Source organism: Bos indicus x Bos taurus, chromosome 4, assembly GCF_003369695.1.
Source record: "Bos indicus x Bos taurus breed Angus x Brahman F1 hybrid chromosome 4, Bos_hybrid_MaternalHap_v2.0, whole genome shotgun sequence".
Lineage (NCBI taxonomy): Eukaryota > Metazoa > Chordata > Mammalia > Artiodactyla > Bovidae > Bos > Bos indicus x Bos taurus.
This window is the reverse complement of record NC_040079.1, coordinates 52,108,543-52,133,677: the sequence shown is the minus strand read 5'-3', so window position 1 is coordinate 52,133,677 and position 25,135 is coordinate 52,108,543. Positions and strand designations below refer to the sequence as shown.

At 42.6% G+C, this 25,135-nt stretch overlaps 1 protein-coding gene across 3 annotated transcripts in view; it reads right to left on the bottom strand.

The window, feature by feature from the left end:
* Positions 1–25,135, bottom strand: part of CREB5 (cAMP responsive element binding protein 5) — a 438,988-nt gene that overhangs the window by 266,606 nt on the left and 147,247 nt on the right. For all 3 annotated transcript variants that reach the window (XM_027539413.1, XM_027539411.1, XM_027539412.1), the window contains exon 5: positions 1,105–1,277. In XM_027539413.1, coding sequence (XP_027395214.1) covers positions 1,105–1,277 — 173 coding nt within the window. The remainder of the gene's footprint in view (positions 1–1,104; positions 1,278–25,135) is intronic.

Here is a 25,135-nt window from a genome sequence, read left to right as displayed (position 1 = left end):
TGACAAAGAGTGAGATAGCTTCTAATTTTTTCTTAAAATCTACTATTCTACATATCTACTATTCAGTGGAAAATTCAAACTAAATTCTGATATGCACACCAAATACAGCAAGCTCCCATTCCTATTTTAAACAGAGAATTCTAGGAACAAGGAGCAAGGAGTTCTCAGCATCCAGCAACATAAATTTATCATAGCTCTTTGGCTTAAGTTACTACTTTTTCTTCCTAAGATCCCAAGCACTCTTAAATTTTTTATTTCCTTTTCACATTACTCTTGTGAGGGTGGAGAGAAGAGACACCATCCTCATTCTGGAGAGCAGGAAGCTGGGCCAGAAGTTTGCATTTCTAAGAAGCTCCTGGGTAATACCCATGCTGCCAGTCCTCAGACCACACTCTGAGTAACAAGGACCAAGAGCTATCACATGATACTCAGGAGTGAGTGCTTGTGCCATGCCATGATACAGTATCTGGGAGCATTCTACCTATATTTCTCAATGCCTCAGTATTGTCTTTTTTACATAAATGAGAAGGATAGGGTCTGCCTTCTTTGTTTTGTCTTCTCCAGGATTGAATATGAACCGGTGCAGAAAGAGAGGCGAGCTAATGAGAAGGTATTAATATTAACAAGGGAAAGAAGCAAGAAGAATCATCAGAGAGAAGGAGGACTGTGGAAACATACCAGAGAGACGGGTGTTGGACATTGGTCTTAGGAATGGAGGCACATACTCTGTTAGCGAGGAAGCTGGGTGGGTGACACTTCCCTCCACCATCCTCAAGCATTTGTCCTGAGAACTACACTCTGCTCCCAACATCCAAGGGGTTTCCCCACAGTCACTTTAAGGTTCAAGAATCTTCTCTGAAGGAACAATGACACAGAACGACTTGCTCTTCTCTTCAGAGCCACGGTCAAAGAGCTTCTACCAAACAGAGACTCCCTCTACCTTTCTCCCATCAAAAACATCACTCTGAACTCTAGGCAGTATCACACCAGTGAGGAAAACCAACTTCTGTCTTATCCAACCTGCAGACTAGAAACCAGAAGGAAGTCCAGAAGCTGCCCTGAGCTCTGGCCAGGACCCAGAGACAACCGAGGAGATCTCCTTACCCGATCTGGCGGTTGGTGGAAGGGGCCTGCGTGATGACAGAGCTGGACTGGGGTGACGGCATGGCTTGCTGAATCACAACGCTGGTGTCATGGTTGGGCATCCGGGCGCTGCCGAGCTGGTGAGCTCCAGGCCCCGCCATGGCCCCACCAACGGGGTTATGCATCGAGATATTCTGCCCAGAGAAGACAGAGGGGAAAGGGTCAGAAGAGGTTAATGCTTTATTCTGCTCTCAGGCTTTCAAAGGCCAAACTGGGGAATCTGGTCATGTCAACTAAATACAGAGTTATGGCTTCTGGCAAGCCATGGGTCCATTTATTTTGTTATAACTTACAGCTTCAAGGAGATGAAAAATAACTATTCGCCTTAAGAGTAAGGCACATAAGAAAATACCTGGAAGTTCACTAATCACCCTGCCACCTCCCATGTGAGGTTTAGTGCATATCTGCTCTGACTCGGGGTGATATATATTCCATTTGAAAATGATTTCTGTGGTAAGTGCATAACATTATGATTTAGTGAAAAGCCATTCAGCACCCTGCTTTGAATGACAAGCACACTTGTTATTTTTTCTTTTTCAGTCCTATACGAGTAACCACCTCTTTTTTTCCCCCAGGAAACTACTTTTCTCAATCATAATCTGAGCATGCATGACCCAAGCTCAACAACCTAGGGAGTGAGGATGTTGACGGTGAAAGACAACAGGGTGTCTGGGGTTCAGTGATGAGAGTGAGTTACAGCTCTCTTTTGTTTTCCCATAAGATAAATCTCTAATACTTCGGTTGAATCATGGAATACTGACAACATTTGTTCACCTGTTTACTTGTTCACTGTCTTTTCCTCTAGAACATACAATGTTTGTGTTCATGACTCTATCCCATGGGGACTGGAGCACAGTAGGCATTCAGTAAACACACCTACATACATGAATAAAGTAGGGAAGAAAATAATGGCACAACCAAGTCACTTGAGTGACTTAACATCCTGTCTTTATTTCTGGTGACGTGAGTGAAAGCTTCTTTGTTTAAAATTCAAAAGTAAGGTAAAGTATGGGCTTCTCAGGTGGCACTAGTGGTAAAGAACCTGCCTGCCAATTCAGGAGACCTAAGAGACACAGGTTCGATCCCTGGGTTGGGATGATCCCCTGGAAGAGGGAAACCCACTCCACTATTCTTACATGGAGAATCCCATGGACAGAGGAGCCTGAAGGGCTACAATCCACAGGGTCGCAAAGAGTTGCACATGACTGAAATGACTTAGCATGCATGCAAGGTAAAATATGCATGATAAAGCTAGCTTAAAAGACAGTGCTTATTCTTTTTTATTGGAGGATAATTGCTTTACAGTGTTACAGTGGTCTCTGCCATGCACCAATGCAAATCAGTCATAATTATATATATATATATATATACATATATACATATATACATATATATATATATATATATATATATATATATATATATATGTATATCCCCTCCCTGTTGAGCCTCCCTCCTCCCGCCATCCCAACTCTTTAGGTCATCACAGAGTGCAAGGCTGGGCTTCCTGTGCTATACAGCAGCTTATGCTAGTTATTTATTTCACATGTGATAGTGTATGTAAGTCAATGCTTAGAAAAGAATGTCACTGGGGCAAGAAGAGAGGATTCACGCTGAGGCATAAGAGGGCTGAAATGTGAGAAATTCAGAACCTAGTAAAGAAAAAGAAAGTACAGGACAAAGTTACATAAGTCAGTGGGCCACTGAAAACATCCAAGTACAGCTCCTTAGCCTAGAAGGGTATGGAAATCTGAGAGGTCAGTTGGACAGTGGGCTGAGGATGACAGGAAAGAAATGGAGTGTCGCTAGCAATTTACTAGAGGAAAAATAGCTATCTGTCTGTGCTTTGGGGTTAGCAAAGAAGAAAATAAACAGTACTCAGAACAGGAAGTGGTTCTTTGAAGTTCTTCTGCAAAGAACAGGATTTCCTGCACTATGTGTTAAATGATGGTGATAACATATATGGTGGCGGGGGTGGTTGTGTCCATCACTTTGCACCTTTCCCAGGTTTCTGATTTCTAAATCCTGACCACACAGTCTGTCCAGAGTCCAGATGGCAACTAGGCACCTGGCTTAGACTGTGAGCTGACTGTGTTGTCGGGGGTCCCAAAGGCATGAACAGGTTTAGACATACACACACATGATCCAAAGGCTCCTGTTATATACTGGAAGATTTTTCTGACATGGGAAAATATTGTGGTTGGTTAAAGTAAGATGAAAGGAAATAGTGATTTGTATTGGGGTGGCAGCACAGGGATATGCTTGAGTTATTTTTATGGGATCTAGAGGTCTAAAGAATCAAATGAAAAGTAATACTGAAAATAAAGATAATCATTATTTCTTTCAAAGGTGAACCTCAACAAACTCATTTTCCGAGGTCTTAGTGTGAGGTTGTGATGAAGTAAACATTGCAAGTATTATTTTTCCATTGTTTATATCCTTCAAGATATTCAAAATTTTTCATCTTGTTCACAGTCACCTATTTTGTTAATAATAGATCTCAGGCACAGAAGGATTTCTGACTTTCATTTTATTATTTCTGTTGTGCTAGTGAAAGTTATCAACAGAGCCATATGATTTTAAAAATAATCTTCTTTAAGTTCATGACAATAATATAAAATGTCTAAACCCTTTTTGAGTTACCTTTGGCATCTCTTTTTTATCACCCCCACGTGGAGTCCCCAAGTACCATAAATTCAATGCAAGCATCATTCTTCTCTTTCTGTCTCTTCTTCCACCAACTTCTACCCAACCATCATCATCTTCTTTCCTGGGTTCAACAAGCGCTCTCCAAACCAGGCCCCTGTCACTCACTTTGACTTCCTTTCCTCCTCCTTCCCATACTACAGCCACAGTCATCTTTTCAAAAGGCAAAACCAAGCACATAACATACAGATCCCTCTACATTGCCCACCCTCTCCAGGCTGCTTAGATGGCTTCTCATGGTTCAGAAGACCCTAACAGCACTCTCTGCATGATCTTCAAGGCCTGCGTGAGAGCCTCCCGACCTCCCCAGCTCATCTCACACCACCTTCACTCTCGCCCCCTGTGATTCACTCCACCTGCAGGAATTTCCCTGCTCTCATCCTGCTCCATATGTCGGTACAGGGCTGAACATGCTGTTTCTGCTACCTGTGCTCTTTCCCTACCTGCACCTTCAAATCACAAACTGAGCATCACGTGAGAACGCCTTCCCTGACCTCTCCAAGAATGAGCACCATCTCCCCCTCCTTCACGGCACTTTACACAAGTTCACAATTGTCTTTGATTATTTGACTAAAATCTGTTGCTCCCTCTAGAATATAAGCAAGATGAGAGAAGGGACTAAATTTGACTTTACTCCACACTGAGTCTCTGTTGCCCAGATTAGTGCCCAGCATAAGGTAGGCACACAGTAAACTATAGAGAATGAGTAAACTATAAAATGACATTCCTAAAATATTCAGTATGATGAAATCTTATCTTTTATTTCCTGGGTGAATTTTGAGAATGTGAGCTCTCTTGTCTGTTTACTTTAAAATCTCAAAGTATGATCACAATAAGAGAAGTTAAGATACGTTAGATATTAGAGAAATAGGATCAGAATTAAGAAGAAAGCCACAAACCTGGAACATACACTGGAAATCAAAGTCTTTGAGAAGACACTGAATGAGCCCTTGAAGGAAAGTACTTAGAAATGAACTTCAAGTCTTTGAACACTTTGGCTCAAATGATATGTCCATAATAATTCTTTACCTTCACCATGAAAACCAAGAAAACCTTTGTTCAAAGTTTTTGAAACGTGATACAAAGAAATTGGTTTGATTTATTCAGAGTGAAGCATGTTAAATGAGAGAGAGAGAAATACCTTTCCCCTCAAAAAGTCTAGGAATGTTGTCTGAGAAGCATTAAAAAGAATAAAAAAGACTACCAGGAATATACTTCACACACATCCCCACCAACATTTTTAAAGAGATCTCTTTGTCTCTGTGATATCCTTCAGAGATGGAAAAAACTCCTAAAAGTTATGCTATTCTTCAAAAATCTCCTTTCTCCCCCACATATGAAATCTGCAAATTCTCCAGCCTCCTCCCCCAAGACCCAGAGAGTAATTTCAAAACATTTTGGAAAAATAAACAAATTTAACCAAGCATTATCATTTTGCATTAAGAGAAGATGATTTTTTTTTCTTTCAGCATTACATAGTAACTCAAACATGAAATTACTTTCTGAATTCACATTTTCCTAATTATGGGTTCAAAACCTGTCTTCCTCGATAAAAGAATGGCATTTTATCTTTAGATGAATTAAATATCCAATTTCAAAAACACAAAGAGTGACTGTATCTCGCCGAGCTATTTTTGTTAGTATAGGTGCATAGACTCTGAGCTGGTGAAACAATGTTACCAATCAGTGATGGATGTCAATATACAGGGAAGAATCTGGGGGGTTCAACCTTTGCCCTTTCCTTGTTCAACATTTTTATCAACAGCTTGGATGAAGATGTAAATTCATGCTTGTCAAATCTGTGGTTGACACAATATTGGGAGGCATCACTAACATTCTGGATAGTAGAACATGGTTTTACTGGAGCCAACTGTGTGATCTGGCCTCCAAAAATGCTAACATAAATCTAGGTTGCTGTAGGACAAGTGCAAAGTCCAGATCAAGGGAAGTAATTATTTCACTGTCGAGCACATCGGACTGACCACATTTGGCCACCACATTTTAAGGGGGAAATTGACAAATAGGCGGGAATGAAAGCAATGGAGGCATCCAAAATACATCACAGAAGAGTGGTAGAAGAATCAGGGAATATTTAGTCTGAAGAAAAGAAGGCTTAGAGGTCATGCTAACTGCCTTCAAATATTTGCGGTATTAGACATAGTCTATGTTGCTCCAGAGGGCATAATTTCAAAAAAAATGGGATCAAGATGATAAACGCCAACAATAACTATAATTTAAGTACCTATTGAAGCAGCTATTATGTTAGATACTTTATAAACTGCTCCTCTAATCCTCACAATGGTGGCTCAGAGGTTAAAGCATCTGCCTGCAATGCAGGAGACCTGGGTTCAGTCCCTGGGTTGGGAAGATCCCCTGGAGAAGGAAATGGCAACCCACTCCAGTATTCTTGCCTGAAGAACCCCATGGACGGAGGAGCCTGGTGGGCTACAGTTAGTTCATGGGGTCGCAGAGTCAGACATGACTGAGAGACTTCACTTCACTTCACTAATCCTCACAATGACACTGTAAGATAGGCATTACTATTCTAATTTTAAGATGAGAAAAAGAGTAAAACTCTACACCATCGCTAATACCATTCCATTTCCCTCTGGCCACACGCACTCCTTCTGGACTGGCACTTTAAAAATAGAAATAAGACCTTTAGTTGGGATAAAGTTACCAATATGTAGGGATAACCAAAGACAAAACAAGTTGCCTTATAAAGTACTGAGCTTCTAAGCATCAGATTTAAGCTGGTAGGGACTAGTGGACATCTGTAAAGGATGTCACCAAGAGGATTCTTACAGCCTGAGGGAGATGGCACTAAATGATCTCTAAGGTCTCTTCTTGCTAAGATTCTCTCACAATACATGGTTTATAATTTGGCTCAGATGCTTCCAAATAATTAGTAACCTGTGATAATTTTGAAAATATACTGCCTTAGCAGTTAGGAGGTCTCTTCCAGTTCAGTCTCTCCACCCCTCCTTATAGTCATATAACCTGCATAAATCATTCAGCTCCCCTTGACTTCACATGGTCCCCATGATCTTTTCCAGCTCTGCCACCCTACATGTCTTTCTATGTTACATTTTATGAGACACTACATATCCACACAGACTTTTTAGACTTGATTCAAGGACTTACAAACATTGATTTTCCTCCATAACCATAAGTTTTTGCAGAAATGAGCTTTCCAAAAATTATAGCTTTCCACCAGACCCAAGAGATCATGACTGAGGGAACAGACCTAACAAAATAAAATTTCACAAACACCAGAGATGAAAAAGCTTCTCAGAAGAAACCATTTTCACCTAAATTTTCCCCCGCTTTAGTTTAGATTTCTCTGCATGTCCTTGGCCTTCTTCTTTTCCTTATGTCCTGCAATATACCTTGCTCTCCATTTACTGTTGTTCTGAGACATAAAGGGTGTGTGAATGGGATGAGAACTGGGGTAATAATGAGTCCTGATTGCATAGTCAGTGAGTTTGAGGTAGAGTGGTAATTGTTCAACATGCATGGGCTTGGAAACCAATATTGAAAAAACAACCTGATGTATATGAACATAAGTCCACACTCTTACAAATAACTATAATTTCAGGGTGTGGTGCAGGATGAAGGGAGGTGGACCACAAATGAAAGTGAAGGTTGGAGCATACAGACAAAATGATGTTGATTCCCATAAAGTCCCCAAGTGTTATCTTCAAATCTATATTCTTTCCAACTGCCAAGGTGTGGAGACTTTATAAGCCACGCGTTTACAAGATGAGTTGTGCAATCTTAGAATTGTCTGCATCTTAATGATGCCCAGGCAGTTAGGAAGACTTTCAGAACTTCTCCAGTGTAAACATCCATGAACTGCATCCGAAAGATGTCTGAGACTTTGATAGAATAACAAAGGTTTTAACCTTCTGGAAGATCCAGGCTCTCTGGAAGTGTTGGAGAGACTCTAGAGGGTCTTGACTCCTTTCTGGTGCTCTTGAGAGCTGTAATGGTATGAGTATTTTGAATCCTACTGAGAAGATGGGCTGTTCCATGACAAAGGAGACAGCGTGGAATTATATGAGGCATGGCTGGGGGTGGAAGAGAACAGGGGCCATGCAGGCTGCCTCTCTCTCCTTAGCATAGTCGCACAGTGCAGGATGGACCACAAACGATAAGACATTATCTCAGGCAACCTCTGCAGGAGAGGAAGGGAAAGGAGAGCACAGAGCACTGTGAAAACTCCAGCTTTGACGTGTACCTTTAATTCTGTTTTGTCACTTATCCCTGGAGAATTCTAAGGAGGAACAAATTACACAAAGAGAACATGAGCAGTGCCATCGAGCTCAAGTTCGCTTCAGCACTATACCATCTGGGACACGTTATTTAAGCTTTTGGAGCCATACCTTCTTCATCTCTAAAATGGAGATAACCATCTAGTGGACAGGATTGTAGTGAGTTTCACATGAGATAACAGATACTCCATCATAGTACCTGACAGCAAATGTGCACTTCTTTCCTTTCAGTAAAGTTCAGAATGTGAGGCTCAGACAGTAAATGGTTAATTCTGGGTGGCTACTCCCTATGACTGATTATTAACATAAATATTATAAGTAATGGCTAACACACAGCCTGAACATATGTCCAAAATCTCATTTAATCCTTATCATCAGTCTAGAAGTTTGGTATGATTATTACCTCCATTTTACAGAAGAGGAAATTGATGCATAGAGAGGTTGCTACTGCTACTGCTGCTAAGTCACTTCAGTCGTGTTTGACTCCGTGCGACCCCATAGACGGCAGCCCACCAGGCTCCCACGTCCCTGGCATTCTCCAGGCAAGGACACTGGAGTGGGTTGCCATTTCCTTCTCCAATGCATGAAAGTGAAAAGTGAAAGTGAAGTCGCTCAGTCGTGTCCGACTCTAAGTGACCCCATGGACTGCAGCCTACCAGGCTCCTCCGCCCATGGGATTTTCCAGGCAAGGGTACTGGAGTGGGGTGCCATTGCCTTCTCTGATAGAGAGGTTAAGAGTCCTCAAAGTCACACAATGAGGAAGTGGACAAGCTGGGAACTAGGCAGCTTGGCTTCAGAATCCACACTGCCTCTACAGTCTCTCTTTAAAATATTTTCTAGTGGAAAGTGACACAGCAAAATATATAAAGTATATCTGATATCATTGCTATGGATGTTAAAAGAAGTGAACAACTGATGCTATAGTATATGATCCTGAGAATTAGAGTCTATCTGTCATACCACTAATTTGGATCAATGTCATCACCACAGCCTTCACAGCTAGCAAAGCCTGGGAATACACCATTAATTCATTTCAAAGTGATTGATCAGTAACCCTTGTCTCAAGGTCATTTTGGCTGCATAAGCATTTCTAAAGTGATTTACTATGAAGAATACAGATTAGAATTAGGGAGGGAAAACTAGTTCAAAAAGCGTTGATCAATACTTTCACCAAATTATCGAAACAACCAACCAGCCATGACTAGCTCACTCTACGATGAGAGTTCACCTTCCTTAAAAGTTTCCCAGAGCTCAGAGAAAGCCTGAGAAAGAGATAATGTTTCTGACACTTGGATCAAGTTCGACTTCTAAGGCAACTTCTCTTGCAATGGGTAGAAAGGCAGCTCGCACAGTGATGTAACCCTCAGTGGTCTTAGCCCACTCCCACTTTTCCAGGAAGCAGGCAGCACCTCCTAACTGGGGCTCTATATGTCAGTCTGCAGGACACACAGCAGCAAAATCTGATCCGTCTGACTGGTCCACACTCTCCTCCAATCCCAGACCTCTGTCATCCTTTCTAATACTGGGTTTCAGGCAACAGAGCCCTGAAGCACCCCTGTAAGCATTTTATAGCTATTCATTTAATATTGTTGTAAAATGTTTAAGACAATAAACCTCTTCTTAGAAGCTACCCATGACTGTGAGAAACAGTCTTTGGGTCTGTCTCAAAGATCCTCCTCCTTCCTGTTTAGATTCTCAGGGCCCTGAACTGTTCATGTCTCTGCTCTCATCTCCCATGTGACTGTCTTGACTGCACCTGCTAAATACAATCATATGGAAAAGAAGAAATGAAATGGCACGAGGACTTCATTCAGCTTACTAGAATCACAGTGGAGCAAATGTCTGGTGTTTCTGTATTTACAGATAATCCTGGAAGTTAGAAACTCATCTAACACCACTGAAAATGATATTGTCAGCACTGCTCTCTGGTAAAGTTCCTCCTTTCTCAAGGAACTTCTTCCAGAAAGCTTCGCATTCATTCCATCATGGCATCAGCCTATTTAAACACTTCCACTGGCCATCCATGACCTCCTATGAGCACCTTCAAGTTGATTTCAGCATTTTACATTCTAGCTGCCATCAATCTTTCCCACTTCACCTCCTGCCAACCCATCTTCCCCTTCCTCTCCCCTACCACTGACACACACAGACTTTGATGTTTTTTGACTATCCTAAATCGTTGCATGTCTCTTTTCTACCTTTGCACATAACATTTCCTCTCTGAAGTCAACCCAAGCATCAAGGTCCAGCTCCAATGCTCCCCCCTCTGTGGAGCCTTCCACCACTTCTGGCTCTGTTAATTCCCCGCTCTGCTCCCCCAGAGTGCCTTATCCACACCTCCATCAGAAAGCCTGATTTATTTTTACAAATGCTTCTTCCAGGAAACTTGGAGAAGGGAATATTCCATGTTCATCTGAGAACTGCCAGTGCCATGAACTTCATAGATGTACAATAAATTCCATTATTCAGTGAATAAAGGAATGATGTGCGATCTTGAGCAAGTTTATAGCTTCTCTTTAGTTTTCTCAGTCATTACACAGAAACAACCCTGCCTTGTAGGATTTTTATAAAGATTAAGTTAGGTAATATAAATACAGAGCTGAGTGAAATGTTGGATACATTAAATGTCCAATAAAAGTTAGTAGTCATTATTATAATTATCATTATTATTATCATGATTACTACAATGCTAACACTACCTCCCTAACTAAAGATATGCCCCCTGTTATTTTCTTCCTCAGCACCCAGATCTTTTCCTTTATAGCCTCTCTCAATGAGCAACTGTGATAATCATTATTTCCAGGTCACGATATTATAATCAATTGACCACTCCTTTGTCCTCCATCTTATCCCATACATACTTCTTTCAAAGTTCCTATAACACACAGGTACATTTACTTCTATAATTCAGGTCAGTTTCCCCTTCCAGCTATGAACACTCTAGTGACAGGGACAGGTCTGATTTCTTATCATTGTCCTCAGTGCTTAATACAATGGCTATCACATAGATGCTTGCTGAGTGAGTCAACAGTAAGTATAGCCAATGTCGAGGAAAGAGGAGAAAAAAAGAGGAAAAGTAAGTGCTCTTTTAGAGGACCTACAGTTTAGAGAAAATATGGAAATTTAGGGAAAGAAGGGGATGAAAAACAAATGAGTCAGAAAAATATCTTTTTAAAAAAATTTATTTATTTTAATTAGAGGCTAATTACTTTATAATATTGTATTGGTTTTGCCATACATCATCTTTATACACATACAAACAAGAAAGAAGGAAAGACACATCATCTAGAGCTGATGAGAGCACTAAGTAGAGGGCAAAGGGCTAGTCAACAGGTCTGAGTTTCCATCTGATCCACCATTAAGCACGTGATCTTGCTTAACTTCTTCAGTCTGTTGATTCTGCCTCCATAACGATTCCCACAGCTGTTTTCTTTGCTTTCCCACCAGCTCCAGAATTTCATCATCACCTATCCTGATCACATAGTAACTTCTTATTTTCAGGGCACCATATTATAAATTCCAGGAAGCAAGGACAGTGCCTGTCTCATTTTCTCCTCTATTGCCAGTGCCTAAGCTCCATACCTGGAAGCCCAGGTAGCCCAGCTAAAGAACCTGCCTGCCGATGCAGGAGACTCAGGTTTGCTCCCTGGGTGGGGAAGGTCCCCTGGAGGAGGGTATGGCAACCCACTCCAGTATACTTGCCTGGAGAATCCCACGGACAGAGGAGCCTGGTGAGCTACAGTCAATGGGGTCACAAAGAGTCGGACATAACTGAAGCAACTGAACACACACACACGTGCAAGCTCCATGCCTGGCACAGAACGAGATGACCAATGAGTAAATGGATGAATGAATTATGATTCCTGAGGTGATGATATGGAAATAAAGAGCAATCAATCTGTAATTTCCTCGTCTGTGTTGGGCACATGGCTGTCGTAGCCTGAGATATAAAGAGAGACCACTTGTGAATTTGGGTCCTCAGGAAGTCCTTATCCGGAGAAGGCAATGGCACCCCACTCCAGTACTTTTGCCTAGAAAATCCCATGGATGGAGGAGCCTGGTAGGCTGCAGTCCATGGGGTCTCGAAGAGTCGGACATGACTGAGCACCTTCACTTTCACTTTTCACTTTCATGCATTGGAGAAGGAAATGGCAACCCACTCCAGTGTTCTTGCCTGGAGAATCCCAGGGACGGGGAAGCCTGGTGGGCTGCCGTCTATGGGGCTGCACGGAGTCGGACACGACTGAAGCGATTTAGCAGCAGCAGCAGAAGTCCTTATCAACACGCAGAGGCCAGGACACAGCTCAACAGTCTCCTCAAACTGCCACATGTCTGGTCAACGCAAACAAGAGCACCCTGGCTGAAGACAGGCCATCGTTAGCAACTAGGAAATAGGGCCCAAAAGTCAGAGCTAAGTGATTAAAAACAAGTGAAACCTGGGGTCCTGGGACGGGTAAGGAAAGGTAAGCAGATGGCACCAATGCTATCGCCAGGCTCGTGCTTCTGTGTGGCCTGGGGAGTTTTTGAAAGGGGGCTTTAATATGAAAGCAACACCAAGTACACAGGAAAATTCTGGGAAGTCATCCTGTGCCTGGTTTGGCTGTGCAGGAGGCAAGCGGTCCATTTTAGAATCACTAAGTAAATTTCTCTCCCTGCCTTATTGAAAAAGTAAAATTACTAAAAATAAGTGCATGTAAAACTCCTACAGGGATGATGAAGGTCTATTTCTTCAGCATTTCTTTTTTTTTTTAAGATTTTTTTTTTTTTTCTGATGAGGACCATTTTTAAAGTCATTATCAAATTTGTTACGATATTGCTTCTGTTTTACGTTTTTTGGTTTTTTTTTAGGCTGTGATGCATGGGGGAAATCTTATCTCCCTGACTAAGGATGGAATCCACATCCTCTGCGTTGGAAGGTGAAGTCTTAACCACTGGCCTACCAGAGAAGTTCTCTTCAACATTTCTAAGAAAATCAAATACTTGCTTAATGACCAGAAATATAAAGGTGGCACCTCCAGCACAGGTCTAAGGAGAAACTCTCCCTAGCCTTTCCCAGGCCCCCGCATCCCTCAGTTCTTCTCTCACAGCCAAAAGAGACAGAAGGTAGGGCTGGCCACTAAAATGAATTTGCCTGAAAACTCCCCTAACTGGAGCACTGGTTGGGCATCTGCATTCCTGAATATTTGGCAACATTATGCTCTGAACATAACATAGAAATGTGATCCTCAGCGGGAAGGAAAAAGTTCTACAAGATAGACTTCCTCCTGTGAAACAATAGAGAATGAAGAGGCTCCCACTTCATGTTGCTGCTGGTGGAACCCGTCAGGTGACTCTCCGTGAATGAACTTGCTTTGTAAATTGTTTAGAGCTTCACAAACCTAAGTTTCTGCGAGGCTGTTCTAAGGATCAATATTAATAAAGCAGCATATTTCTATATGGGAAGTGGCTCTTGGATAAGTACTTTTTGAATCGCCACTGCTTCCAAGGAAACTGAATCATAGCTACTAGTGTTTCAAATCTTAAGACAAAACCCAAATGCCATTATCCAACAGGAAAAATTGGTGAGAGATGCAGTTTATTTTATTCGATGGAATCCTGATGTAAAGAGATAACATTTCTCTCTTGACCACAGCGAACCAAATAGCACTTGTGTAGTGCAGGGGAACTGGCCACAGAGGGATGTGACAGTCCCCAAAGAAGCTTCTGGAAATCCTGTCTGAATATCAAGAGGCCAATTTCTTAAAAATGTTCTAGTGGGAACTTGGGTTCTCTGGATCCTCAGGTGTCCAGAGGAGCACAGTAGGGGTCAATGAGATGGTTTCCATGTTTATAGAGTCTGCAAGGTACATCCCCAACCTACGAGACATCACCCACCACTGTGACCTCATTTCCTACCACCTCTCACCTTATTCACTCTGTTCCAGACTTGCACTCCCTGATGCTCTGCTAGCACATGGGAGCCTTGATGCCACCACCCCCACAGGCTAGAGGCATCTTTACATTATTCTCATAGCTACCTCCCTCACCTCTTCCAAATGTTTGCTCAAACATTACCTCCCAGTGAGGCCTATGTCTGAGGCCTGGCCACACTGTTTGCTATTACAACTCTGCCTCCTTGAGTCCTTATTTCCCTTACTTCATCCATTCATTCCCATTCATAACACCCATTCCTCTCTCACTCATTTCAATCCAAAAGCACCAGACCATTTCAGATCCTAATTCTTAAAACAAGAACTCAAGAAAAGAAAAATATACAAAAAAATCCAATGACTTTACTTATTTATTTATTTTTGACCACCAAGAATCTCTTTTATGACTTTCCTCCCTTGGATCTCATGCTTCTAAAACACTTCCTTAAAAGTCTGAATTCATTTTTCTATACAACTTGTCTTTTGAAGCTTTTACATCCCTTGATTACTAAAATCCCATTTCACTCCATTGTACCATCAGATACTATTTCACAATGTTGATAAAATCCTAGTCAAACAGAAAGAAGCTCATACTTTAGGTTATCTGGAGGACTTACTACAGATAAAGGCACAATTTCAGTTAGAATGTTGGACCTCTGCATCACTTGAGGTCCCAGTAGGAAACAGAAATGGCATGCTCAAAATGGGTAATTCTAGGAGTGATTAATAAAGGAATCTGGCTTCCCAGGCGGCACTAGTGGTAAAGAACCTGCCTGCCAATGCAGGAGACGGGGGTTCGATCCCTGGGTCGGGAAGATGCCCTGGAAGAGGGCAAGGAAACCCACTGCAATATTCTTGCCTGCAGAATCCCATGGACAGAGGAGCCTGACAGGCTACAGTCCACAGGGGCACAAAGAGTTGGACACAACTGAAGCGACTTAGCACGCACCCATAATAAAGGAACTAGTTGCAAAGTTGTAGACAGAATGCAGAAAAGCACAAGCCACAGTGTAGCACCCTGGGGCCAGTTTCAGCAGGGAGCTGTTAGCATCCCCAGGCTTCTGTGAGTGAGAGAAATGACAGACTATTGGGATCAGAGGAGAGAAGAGGTTAGCAGGACCAGGGGAGGAGAGAGAGCTGTGTGGAGAGGGCACCTGGCCAGAACTGTGACCCTCAGTCAAAAGAGGCAACTAACCAGAGAAGCTGGGAGAACAGACCCACAGGATGGCCTTCTTCCCTTTCCGGAAACCTGTCATAGTGCCCCTGTGGCCATAGGCCCAGATCAGTAGGAAAACACAGGTTAAAGGTGTTCATTCATGCAGTGTAAACAGGTCAGCCTTGCAAGGAAGACAGTGGAGTGGAGAAGGGGGAAATGGGCCTGGATGGACAATCAGAAATTATGCAGCACAACTATGTTCCGATTAAATTTGCATTATCTTATGTTTGCATATATATATATATATATATACTATTATATTATTAATAATATATATTTATATGTACACAAGGGACCTAAAAGATCAGAAACCCCAGTTTGGAACCCATGACATTTTTCACTCCATCCTACCTACTATAATTAAAAAAAACCCAGAGTTATCTGTATCCTTATTTCCTTTCCTTTGATTTGAACCATCTAAGGGCAGGACTTCACTAACTGAACTTGCTCTGCATTTACCCATGTGCCTAACAAGCCATGATTGGACTGATAAAAACAACAGAAGGCAGAGCTGAGACGCACCCATCTCACATGTGCCCAGGTAACCCAGCTCCACCCCACAACGATGAGCCGGGACAAGCACGGCTCCTCTGAACCCAGCTACACACCTTCAACACAAGGTCTTACTTTTAGGCCACAGCTTCCGATTCGTCTACATTCCTCCTGGTAGAACAATCGGGTTTGGAATAAGAACAGCTTTCTGTGTGGGAGTCACAGAAGGAAGAATTTGGCACCTGGTGTATATGTACCATAAAGCCATTACCGTGCTGAGCTCAACTCTCCTTCTGCCAGCTATTGGATGGGAGGAAAGTAAGTACATTTAGAAGCTGCATTTTTCTACCCTGGACAGTCAGGATTTATGGGCTGGCTTGCTAAGTAAGCACTAAAAGCCAATGAAATATTTGTATTTAGATGATCTCCCCCGGCAACCTCTTATTCTTGTGTTAGGACATGAAATCTTCAGGGCCTTCATCTTCAGCAACTCGAACATTCTATAATTTGCCATCTTGGGCTCACTTTTGTCCTACTGTGCCATTTCTCCACTGACAGGTTTAAGGTGGAATAAATGTACTGATTAGTTGATAGGCTAAGAAACAGTATTTCAAAACCTAAAACAAAGATGAGATCTCAGGAGAGTCAGAGACCCATAGGAGAAACACACCCGGGTATGTGGGTGGTTCAGTGGTAGAATTCTCACTTGCCACTTGGGACACTGGGTTCAATTCTAAGCTCATGCAAAAAAAAAGGAAAGAAAAGATACACACACAAATTGTAGTTTTTAGTGAGTCCTTGGACAAAAGGCCTATGTCTTTCCCTTTGCACTGATACTCATATCCTCAAGCTGATGATACATGTAAGTTTGTTTACTTTTTGCCCCACAAATATATATGTATATGTGTACATATATGTCCATGTGTACACATATATGTCCATATGTACACATATATATGACTATTGTCTGATTATTTTGAAAGAAACCCAATTGTAGGCCTAAGTATTAAAAAAAATACATATACTTTTCACAGGTGTTTTCATACCTATGTTGTTTACTAGTCACTTTATGAAATAGTTTCAAATCCTTATAGATAAATTCAGAAACATAAATAGAATCTCAGTATACAAAGCCACTTTAAAGGTTTATAATCATTAGTAAAAGGCATATTCATCGGGGCTTTTCAGGTGGCACAGTGGTAGAGAATATGCCTGCCAGTGCAGGAGACACAGGAGATGCAGGTTTAAACCCTGGGTCAGGAAGATCCCCTGGAGAATAAAATGGCTAGCCATTCCAGTATTCTCACCTGGAAAAATCCCATGGACAGAGGAGCCTGCTGGGCTACAGTCCATGGGGTCACAAAGAGTTGGACATGGCTGAATGACTGAGCAAAAAAGGCACATTCAGGGCAAAAGATGAAAGACATTTTATTTGAATTGCTTGCATTACCTTCACCTTGATTAAGCAGCTTTGACTACAAGTAAGTTCTGTATTTATACATTATACCAGTTTCTCTGGGTAGATAATTCTCCATCCCATTTTTAATGGAACAACAACATTTAGGCATCAAATCTAATCATCTGCTGGCAGAAGAGACCACTTCTTCAAGCCTTGTCCTGTATGTCGCTCCATTTATTCCAACATTCTTTCACATCTCCACATCTGATGGAGGTTTAGGCTCCAATGTTTGAAGAAGTACTAACATGGTCCCTTTTCTCTCTTCTCTCTCATTTACTGGGATGAGAACCATCAAGAATTCTTCTTAAAGGTCTTTTTAGTGCTGTTTCATGGTAGCTGAGGGAAAAGACCTAAGAGATGCTGAGGTCTTCTCTGTGTAGAGAGAATTCAGGAACCCTATCTTTCCAGTACATGCAAGCTTTAGGGAAGCTTCCTACACACACACACACACACATATACTACTGCATACTCTTCCCAAAACAACTCTAGTACACTGAGCTCCAGCATAGGCTGAACAAAATTCAGTGGAGGCTGAAGAGTGTGTGCTGGGGGGTGCATCAGGCTGAGATGGGTGTTCAGACAATGTTGGAAGGAGGAGGATGAAATGCTTAGTCTTTTATCTTAATTTTTGTGATATGATCCAATTATATCTATCCAATCAGTTCAGTTCAATTCAGTTGCTCAGTTGTGTCCGACTGTTTGTGACTCCATGGACTGCAGCACACCAGGTTTCCCAGTCCATCACCAACTCCTGGAGCTTGCTCAAACTCATGTCCATTGAGTCAGTGATGCCATCTAACCATCTCATCCTCTTTCGTCCCCTTCTCTGCCTGTCTTAGATCTTTCCCAGCATCAGGATCTTTTCCAATGAGTTAGTTCTTAGCATCAGGTGGCCAAAGTATTGGAGTTTCAGCTTCAGCATCAGTCTTTCCAATGAATATTCAGGGCTGATTGCCTTTAGGATTGACTGGTTTGATGTCTTTGTAGTCCAAGGGACTCTCAAGAGTCTTCTCCAACACCACAGTTCAAAAGCATCAATTATTCAGCACTCAGCTTTCTTTATGGTCCAACTCTCACATCCATACATGACTACTGGAAAAACCATAGCTTTGACTAGATGGACCTTTGCTGGCAGAGTAATGTCTCTGCTTTTTAATATTCTGTCTAGGTTGGTTGTAGCTTTTCTTCCAAGAAGCAAGCATGTGAGATGAGTGAAAATGTGCAATAGTTTAAGCATTCTTTGGCATTGCCTTTCTTTGGGATTGTAATGAAAACTGACCTTTTCTAGTCCTGTGGCCACTGCTGAGTTTTCCCAATTTGCTCGCATATTGAGTGCAGCACTTTCACAGCATCATCTTTTAGGATCTGAAATAGTTCAACTGGAATTCCATCACCTCCACTAGCTTTGTTCATAGTGATGCTTCCTAAGGCTCAGTTCAGTTCAGTTCAGTCACTCAGTTGTATCCAACTCTTTGCGACCCCATGAATCTCAGCACTCCAGGCCTCCCTGTCCATCACCAATTCCCGGAGTTTACTCAGACTCACATCCATCGAGTCAGTGATGCCATCCAGCCATCTCATCCTCTGTCATCCCCTTCTCCTCCTGCCCCCAATCCCTCCCAGCATCAGAGTCTTTTCCAATGAGTCAACCCTTCACATGAGGTGGCCAAAGTACTGGAGTTTCAGCTTCAGCATCATTCCTTCCAAAGAAATCCCAGGGCTGATCTTCACAATGGATTGGCTGGATCTCCTTGCAGTCCAAGGGACTCTCAAGAGTCTTCTCCAACACCACAGTTCAAAAGCATCAATTCTTCGGCGCTCAGCCTTCTTCACAGTCCAACTCTCACATCCATACATGACCACAGGAACAACCATAGCCTTGACTAGACAGACCTTTGTTGGCAAAGTAATGTCTCTGCTTTTGAATATGCTATCTAGGACTTCAAATTTCAGGGTGTCTGGCCCCAAGTGAGTGATCACACCATTGTAATAATCTAGGTCATGAAGATCTTTTTTGTCCAGTTCTGTGCACTCTTGCCACCTCTTCTTAATATTGTCTGCTACTGTTAGGGCCATACCATCTTGGCACGAAATGTTCCCTTGGTATCTCTAATTTTCTTAAGATATTTCTAGTCTTTCCCATTCTATTGTTTTCCTCTGTTTCTTTGCATTGATCACTGAGGAAGGTTTTCTTATCTCTCCTTGCTACTCTTTGGAATTCTGCATTCAAATGTGTATATCTTTCCTTTTCTCCTTTGCCTTTAGCATCTCTTCTTTTCACAACTATTTGTAAGGCCTCCTCAGACAACCTTTTGTCTTTTTGCATTTTTTTCCCTTGGGGATAGTCTTGATTACTGCCTCCTGTACAATGTCACGAACTTCTGTTCATAGTTCTTCAGGCACTCTGTCTATCAGATCTATTCCCTTGAATCTATTAGTCACTTCCACTGTATAATCATAAGGGATGTGATTTAGGTCATTCTTGAATGGTGTAGTGGTTTTCCCTATTTTATTCAAAAAGTCTGAATTTTGCAATAAGGAGTTCATGATCTGAGCCCCAGGCAGCTCCCAGTCTTGTTTTTGCTGGCTGTATAGAGCTTCTCCATCTATGGCTACAAAGAATATAATCAGTCTGATTTTGGTGTTGACCATCTGGTGATGTCCATGTGTAGTCTTCTCTTGTGTTGTTGGAAGAGGGTGTTTGCTATGACCAGTGTGTTCTCTTGGCAAAACTCTGTTAGCCTTTGCCCTGCTTCGTTTTGTACTCCAAGGCAAAATTTGCCTCTTACTTCAGGTATCTCTTGACTTCCTACTTTTGCATTCCAGTCCCCTATAATGAAAATGGCATATTTTTTGGGTGATAGTTCTAGAAGGTCTTATAGGTCTTCACAGAATCATTCAACTTCAGCTTCTTCAGCATTACTGGTTGGGGCATAGACTTGAATTACTGTGATAATGAATGGTTTGCCTTGGAAATGAACAAAGACCATTCTGTCATTTTTGAGATTGCACTCAAGTACTGCATTTCGGACTCTTTTATTGACTATGAGGGCCATTTCATTTCTTCTAAGAGATTCTTGCCCACAGTAGTAGATATAATGGTCATATGAGTTAAATTCACCCATTCCAGTCCACTTTAGTTCACTGATTTGTAAAATGTCAGTGTTCACTCTTGCCATCTCCTGTTTGACCACTTTCAATGTACCTTGGTTCATGGACCTAACATTCCAGGTTCCTATGCAATATTGTTCTTTACAGCATCAGAGTTTACTTCCATCACTAGTCACATCCACAACTGGGCGTTGTTTTTGCTTTGGCTCTGTCTCTTCATTCTTTCTGGAGTTATTTCTCCATTCTTCTCCAGTAGCATGCTGGGCATATAGACCTGGGGAGTTCCTCTTTCAGTGTCATCTTTTTGCCTTTTCCTACTGTTCATGGGTTCTCAAGGCATGAATACTGAAGTGGTTTGCCATTCCCTTCTCCAGTAGTCCACATTTGTCAGAATTCTCCCCCATGACCCGTCCATCTTGGGTGGCCCTACATGGCATGGCTCATAGTTTCATTGAGTTAGACAAGGCTGTGGTCCATGTGATCAGTTTGATTAGTTTCCTGTGATTGTGGTTTTCATTCTATCTGCCCTCTGAGGGATAAGGATAAGAGGCTTATGGAAGCTTCCTGATGGGAGAGACTGACTGTGGGGGAAACTAGGTCTTGTTCTTATGGGCAGAGTCATGCTCAGTAAATCTTTAATTCAATTTTCTGTTGATGGGTGGAGGTGTGTTCCTTCCCTGTTCTTTGACTGAGACCAAACTATGGTGGAGGTAATGAAGATAATGACAACCTCCTTCAAAAGATCCCCTGCATGCACTGCCACACTCAGTGCCCCCGACTCTGCAGGAGGCCACTGCCAACCCACGCCTCTGCTGGAGACTCCTGGACACTCACAGGCAAGTCTGGGTCAGTCTCTTGTGGGGTCACTGCTCCTTTCTCCTGGGTCCTGCTGTGCACAAGGTTTTGTTTGTGCCCTCCAAGAGTCTGTTTCCCCAGTCCTGTGTAAGTTCTGGTGGCTCTATGGTGGGATTAATGGCTATCTCCTCCAAGAAGGCTTATGCCACACTCAGGTCTGCTGCACCAAGAGCCCCCGCCCCTGTAGCAGGCCACTGCCCTATCCAATCAGTTCAGTTCAGTTGCTCAGTTGTGTCTGACTCTTTGCGACCCCATGAATCGCAGCATGCCAGGCCTCCCTGTCCATCACCAACTCCCGGAGTTCACTCAAACTCAAGTCCATCGAGTTGGTATGCCATCCACCCATATCATCCTCTGTCGTCCCCTTCTCTTCCTGCCCCCAATCCCTCCCAGCATCAGAGTCTTTCCCAATGAGTCAACTCTTCTCATGAGGTAGCCAAAGTATTGGAGTTTCAGCTTTAGCATCAGTCCCTCCAATGAACACCCAGGACTGATCTCCTTTAGAATGGACTGGTTGGATCTCCTTGCAGTCCAAAGGACTCCCAAGAGTCTCCAATAGGACCCTCTAATTACTAGCAGAGATGAATAATGAAGGATTCCCCATGTATTTATGGTACCCATGCCCCACCAAGTCAGCTTCCTTCCTTGACTCATTGTGTGAACATTCTAGATTTAAACACAGTATCCTGAGAGCTTGCAGCATGCTCGGCAAAATAAAGTCCCTTAAAAAAATTGGGAAAAACTTCAGGGCTTCAATAAGAAGTTATGACTACAGGCTGACCCTGCACATGGCAGGATGGGACTGGAAAGGGACCCTATCCTGCCTCCAGGCACAGTTCTGTAACCAAAGAGACACAAATTCTGTTGGCTAGCAGAATCATGCAGGATTTAATTGTTAGGTTTCAATGGTAATTTAGGAAGATAAAAAGGAACAAAGAAAACGCAGATCCACGGAAGTCAAAATCATTACTGAAATAGTGGAAAATGGGGCAGTGAAAAGAAGGGGTGAAGTTAATGTCCACTCATCAGGCATAGAAACAGAATGACAGATGAATAAACCCAAGACAGGAGATCCAGCTTGGAGGTAGGCTGGGAAGACAGGAAAGAAGAAACTCCTGGTTAGAGGAGAAAACTGTTTTTTTAATTGGAGGATAATTGCTTTACAATGTTATGTTGGTTTCTGCCCTGTGTGTGCGTGTTTGTGTGTGTGTGTGCATGTGTGTGTGTGTGTGTGTGGATGCACTTAGTCACTCAATCATGTCTGACTCCTTGCAACCCACGACTGTAGCCTTCCAGGCTCCTCTGTCCATGAGATTGTTGTTGCCATTTCCTCCTCCAGGGGATCCTCCTGACCCGGAGTTTCTGTCATACAACAACATGAATCAGCCATAACTATACATTTGTCTCCTCCCTCTTGAACCTTCCCCCCACCAACCCCCCATCCCATCTCACCCCTCTAGGTTGTCACAGAGTACCAGGTTCAGCTCCCTGTATTATAGAGCAACTTCCTTCTAGCTATCTATTTTACACATGGTAATAAATATGTTTCAGTGCTACTTTCTCAATTCACCCCACCCTCTCCTTTGAGGAGATTTCATGGTGTTGATAAGTACCTGCTCTCAGACCTTGGGCTTTGAAATATACCATAGAGACCCTGGAATCCAACTCCTTGATTTTATAGAGAAAAATGAAGGTCAGAGGAGATGCAAGCAGACCAGAAGCCCACATCTAAATGGAGGTAGAAACAGGACTAGAATCTAGATCTCTTGCCTTCTAATCCAGGGCTCTTTTTGCTATAGTGGAAGACTGCAGAGATATCATTTTTGTGAAGCAGAGAGAGAAACTTTATCTCGGAGTCACCTTTGGACTTGAATATGTTGGACATCTTGGGGAAGAGAAAAGCAGATGGACACTCAAAAAAGGCAGGAGTGAAAGTCAAGTTCAGAGGATGGCGACCTCCTCACATCATCACTGGGGGTCTAGAGCAAAAGGGAAGGGGTTCTCTCTGATGATGGACCTTCAGGTCCTGCTCCTCATCCTCCAGCCCCTCGGAATCTCTGACAGCAGAGGGCCTCAGGACACTCTTAATTATGTTGTGAGGCTGCTGTGAGCCTCCCCAGAGCACAGCACATTTATAGGGCTGAGTCTCAGCTAGTTGCTTCAAGTGCTTTCTGAAAAAACAACAAAACAAAAACAAAAACCCAGCAAAGACCTCCTTTTGTTCTGACAATTCTTCCTCACACTTGAAGTGCCCGGCACAATTAGGAACATTCATTCTGTGCACACTTCGATAATGCGCTGATTAAAAAAAAAAAAAAAAAAAAAGCACTTAAACTGCAGAGCATGGCTGCAGGGACAGGAAAACACTATTGCCTCCATGGTTTCAGATACGGATTGTGTCATACTTAATGCTGAAATCATAAACTATCTGTTTTTGCCCCCTCCAAGCTGCCTATTGTGTGCTTATAAACAGGAACCTGGCGGCATGTCAGGGGTGCAGATTGATTTCCTCTCCCAAATAAAATTTTAAAAAGCAAATAAACAAGGTTATGTTGGCTAATGAAACATTACATGCCAGGCTGTGGAGAATTCTTTTAAAATGTATTTTCTTGAGCAAAGGGCAACACAAAGCATCGGTAAAAGCTTCCTTCACAAACAACATGTTTACACAGAAATGCATTACTTGAAAGAATGGAAAGTAATGGTGTATCTCCCAAGATATATTTAGCTGGTGTTTTAAGAAATGAATTAGGAATGGGTGATGAGGGGGTAGTCCTATGGTACCACAGAATTTGGAAATTAACTAAAGCCACTTAGAAGTAAGATGAAGTTGTTCTTATCTGTCAAGTTTTTGATTTTAGGATTTTTATAATTTATCATTAAGGCATAAGAGGCGCCCTTGGAGTGTATCTTCTTGGCATAAGAAAAGCTGGGAGAGAAAACTGAATCATGTCTCTCGCACACCACTGCTGCCCCAAACTTAGTGATAGGTGTGCAGTGAGCCTGGCAGACTGGCATCAATGGAAACCTCTCCTGGAAAGTGGCCTATTTCCCATCAGTGATGCCTGGACCAGCTGGAAGCAGTTTTAAGTCATCTATGTGCAAAACGTATCTCCTGGATCCTGCCTGCCTTCACAACAGAGAATGAATTTCAACCCAGCCCCAGAGCCAAAGCCATCCCAAGTGGACTGCGAGGTCCAGGTCAAAGCCCTCCTCGACCATCTTTCTGCTGATGAACCCAGTTAGCAGGAACCCTGATGCACCCCAATGCAACACAACGTGCAGCCCAAAGGATGGGGCTGAAAAGGCAGAGGGGCAACCTGAGGACCACCCAGTTGACAGGTGATGGCTACTGCTGATGGCGTTAAATGAGCAGAGGGCATTTTGCCTGTTCTCACAAACCCCAGTGATGCTTCCTTCTCTCACAGTTATTGCTTGTCCTCCAGGGATTGGTACGTTGTACTAGAGCCTAGAGGAACGAGGTAAAAATTTCCTATCATCTTAAGATGGCCCTGATTGTAATGAAAGAAAGGTAACCTTTTAATCCTATTCAGAATTCGTATAGAGAACAAAATACTCAGAAATCACAAAGGTGACCCTGAGATCCTGCAGACCCAAAGGCCCTACCCCAGAGAGTTTTAGGGGTGTTCCTCGGTGAGAAGGTGCAAGGTCTGGGGTTGGAACAGTGCCTGAGATGGCAGGTCCTCTCCCTCTCTCCGCAATGACTCACCAAGCAACCTTGGTCAGGTCCCCAGGCCACTCGGAGCTTTCTTTTTTCCACTGCTTTTAATATAAGGCAAACACTGTCAGTCTGATGGTTGCAGTGATTAATGAGGTAACATTTGTAAAATGCTAAGAGCTTTCCAGAACTCAAATGCGAATACTTTTGACCAAATACTCTGGATAATAGTTAAAACACAAAAAGATTTAGTCACCAGTTGGCTAAGGATATGAACCTGGGAAGGAATGG